The 3,733-nt window shown below is 37.6% G+C and overlaps 1 protein-coding gene across 1 annotated transcript; it reads right to left on the reverse strand.

The window, feature by feature from the left end:
- Positions 1-348: 348 nt before the first annotated feature.
- LOC149214514 (cytochrome P450 71AU50-like) lies at positions 349-2,343 on the reverse strand. Its single transcript, XM_089390921.1, has 2 exons — positions 1,337-2,343; positions 349-1,184 (listed from the first exon to the last, which is right to left on the reverse strand). Exons 1-2 carry the CDS (start codon positions 2,249-2,251, stop codon positions 558-560), a joined length of 1,542 nt encoding a protein of 513 aa, XP_089247047.1. The 5' UTR covers positions 2,252-2,343; the 3' UTR covers positions 349-557.
- Positions 2,344-3,733: the final 1,390 nt, after the last annotated feature.

The following is a 3,733-nucleotide window of genomic DNA, read 5'->3' on the forward strand; positions in this document are numbered from 1 at the left end:
AAAATTAATCATCATCATTAAATTAAAGTTAGATTACATTATTACAGAATTATATTTAAATTAAAAAATAAATTTTAAGCTTCTAACATTATTGCAAAAATATATTTAAATTAAAAAATAAATTTTAAACTTAAAAAAACTGTTGACAGAGGCACAACGTTCTCTCACAGAAACTTTTCATACTTTCATATTCACGGAAGAATGAAAAGTACGTATCTGACGAAGTGTATATATATATACCTACATTCCATGCTTTAAAATCCCCGGCAAAGATTTCTATAAAAAAAAAAACAGTTGACACAGGCAAAACGTTCTCTCACGGAACTTTTCATGCTTTCATTCACGGAAAAATGAAAAGTAGGTATCAAGATTTAAAATCCCTGGCAAAGATTTCTCCCTAAAAGTGGCAATAACTGAGCACATTTCTATTTCACTTCGAGAAAGCAGGAACACCGACAAGCTGAAAATTTACTCGAAAATATTTTATTTGGACAGCTCTATGAGCTATGCTTTTATTGAAGTTTCTAAGTGAAGTGAAGCAGGTAGTTGTATAGAGATTAAAGTACCAACGGAAGGCGAGAAGTCGGAACAGCCACGAGTTCATGTGCCCTAGGTACTGTGAGTCCAGTAAACTTTTCAGACATACCCAATTCCTCCCCAATCATGTCATCAGGAAGCCTCCAGTCGAAGCAGTGCACTAGCTGCGCCACTGCAAATTCGACAAGAAGCGTTCCCAACAGCTCTCCTGGGCATCGTCTCCTTCCTGCTCCGAATGGCATCCACTCGAAGTTCTTAATTCTTTCATCCAGGCAGTCACCATGCATGAATCTCTCCGGTACGAACTGCTCCGGATCCTCCCATGACTTTGGGTTCCTTTCGATTGCCCAAATGTTCACGAAAACGTGGGTGTTCCGGGGGATTTCATAGCCCAGCACTTTGCAGGCGTCTATAGAATTGTGGGGAATGGCAAGCGGCCCTGGTGGGTGGAGTCTAAGAGTTTCTCTCACCACAGCTTGCAAATAAGGTAGGCGAGGGAGATCAGATTCACGGACCATGCGCTCCAATCCAACAACACGTTGCAACTCGTCCTGAAGCTTGTTGAGCACTAGTGGGTTCCTCAACAATTCGGACATTGCCCACTCTATCCCTGCAGACGATGTGTCCGTGCCAGCGGCCAACATATCCTGTCACCATCATCATTATATCAATAGTAAATACAGCATCATATTATTGGAATAGGGTTTCAGATTTAAAATTATGGATGGTTAAGAGGTTTTCAGAAACATTTATTATTTAAAAAAATATTGCAGTGTAGATTTAATAATCTCTTACATACATAGAGCACGGCCTTTATATTGTCTCGTGTAATTTGTAGCTCCATATCTTTATCCGCAGACGCTGCAAGTAAAACATCTACCAGATCTCGGGGGACATTGGGGTCATTCTGCGCAATGTGTTCTTCTATTAGTTTCTCTAGCAACTTGTCTTGAGTGCTGTGGATGCTTTTGAGGCGGCGGTTAAGGCCTTGCAAATCCATCCAGGCCAAGTATGGTATGAAATCTCCGATATTAAAATCACCCAGCAGCAGAATAGTTTCCTTGATCATTGCCTTCACTCCTCTATTGCCAATGAAGTCGTGGTCAGAATACTTTCTGCCGAAAGTCATTCTGCAAATTATATCGTTGGTAAGAGTCCACACAGTTTGGCCAATGTTTACTGGATGGTCTGAATTAATGAGAACAGAGCGAATCATAGCAGAGACTTCCTCTTCTCTTATAAAGCGAAAATAATCCAATCTTTTGGAGCTTAGCATTTGTAAAACACAGACCTTACGCATTTGCCTCCAGTAAGGGCCATATGGAGCAGAGCCGATGTCCGAATGATTATACAACAAGTAATTACCTGCAATTGATGGAGGTCTGCTGGCAAAAAGCAGATCATGAGTCTTCATAAACTCCCTTGCCATCTCAGGAGAAGAGATGACTAAGACGAGTGTGGAGCCGAAGTAGAGAGACATGAGGGGCCCGAATTTCAGAGACAGTGCTGCCAGTGCTCGGTGCGGAAGGCCTCCCAGTATATAAAGCATATTTCCTATGATGGGCAGCGGGAAAGGCCCAGGTGGCAGCTTCCTGTTTCTTACCCTGACGAAGAAACTCCATGCCACCACCAAAGCAACCAGCGCCGTTGTGAGTCTCAGACAAAACTCAACGTAGTCAGCAAGTGGGCACGCATATCCCAACCCAGTCACCATTGTTACTTACCCGGAATACAGCTCCGCCCTCTGGTCTGGTATCGCAGAGCACAAATACATATAAGCGGCGTCGAAGTTGATGATAGTTACTTAACAGAATTATTTTTCCCACAAGTGAAGGCCAAATGAACCTTGATTCCGTCGCATGTCGATGACTTACAGGGCAAGTTATGCCGCCGCCCTCTTCTCACATGACAAAGTCGATTGGAAATATATAAAGATAATTGCGATTTCTCCATTGAAAATATATAAATATAATTGTTTTTTTTCAGAGAGAAAAACTGTATATATTATATTAAGATCATATAATTGTCAACAATACATATGAGAAAAAAGCTTTTAGTGATCATAATCCACGTGCATGGGGAAGAGGAGATCCCCGAAAGAAAAAGATCTGTATATCTGCAAGATGCGAAATAGGCAATCCAGGAAAGCACCATAGGATGACGAGTAGACATATGGCCTGCAAGAAACATATATAAATATAATTGTTATTACTCGATTATAATGACATTTAACTTTATTGATGACCAATTCAAAAAATGTGTAAATATAAATATAATTGTTATTACAATCAATGGTGAGACTTTAATTATATTATTTATTAACAACAGTGAAATATTATAATTTAGTGGTTAAATTTGTAGTGTGAATAGTAATGGTTGTCTATTAAAAAAATCCACTATTAAAAATTATGTTATTTTAATAATTTGTTATGTTATTTTATTAAAAAAGTGAATAGACTTTTACTTTAATAAAATACTTCAATATCTTAAACTATTAAGACTATCTCATTATTTGAAAACCTCTCAACCAATCAGATATAAGCAATTTTAAATCATATTTTAAAACTCATCCCAGGAGAAAATATATTTGAAAACCCAATTAATGAAATTATTTTTTTTCCTAAATTATGGTGAAGTTTGATTAATATTAATAAAAAATAAACTGAAATGGTCACTATCGTAGTTATTTTGTTTTTAATTTGAAAACAACGAGAAATTGTCTCCACGTGGTGGTTCAAAGAGAAAATAGAGAGGGTATATATTAGATTATTCCATATTTCTTAATTATTTTCTTTGAGGACGAAAAAAGCTTGATCGTTTTATATAAGATATATAAAGAGGCAGATTAGTACATTTGCTTGTAATTCTGAATATGACCCATATAGGTCTGGATCATTTGACGAGCTAAAAAGCATGGAGCATAATCCAAAAAAAGGCAAGACATTTGCCCAGAAAAACGACAGATCATAGACTGTCAACCAGCTTCAAGATTACATTGTTCATAGAAGTGACATAGGAGAGGCAGATGCGGAGCAAGGAAACGATACATAGAAAAATTCACAAGATGCATCATCATTTATAACAAAAATCAGAGGGAATGTAAGGCAGAAGAGGAATAAACTAGTGCATACCTGAGGGACTGCTTTACTAAAATTAGAAATCAAGAAGAGAAAATTCCTGGATAGAGAAAATTTTC

Source organism: Pinus tabuliformis, chromosome 1_1 (assembly GCF_031772625.1).
Source record: "Pinus tabuliformis cultivar Carrire ecotype Pingquan chromosome 1_1, CPIR1, whole genome shotgun sequence".
NCBI classification, from domain to species: Eukaryota; Viridiplantae; Streptophyta; class Pinopsida; order Pinales; family Pinaceae; genus Pinus; species Pinus tabuliformis.

Excerpts from the sequence above, each read along its gene's own strand:
- LOC149214514 (XM_089390921.1), bottom strand. The coding sequence starts at position 2,251 with ATGGTGACTGGGTTGGGATATGCGTGCCCACTTGCTGACTACGTTGAG. Across the intron at positions 1,185-1,336 it reads ATATAAAGGCCGTGCTCTAT|GATATGTTGGCCGCTGGCAC; the intron begins GTATGTAAGAGA and ends TGATGGTGACAG.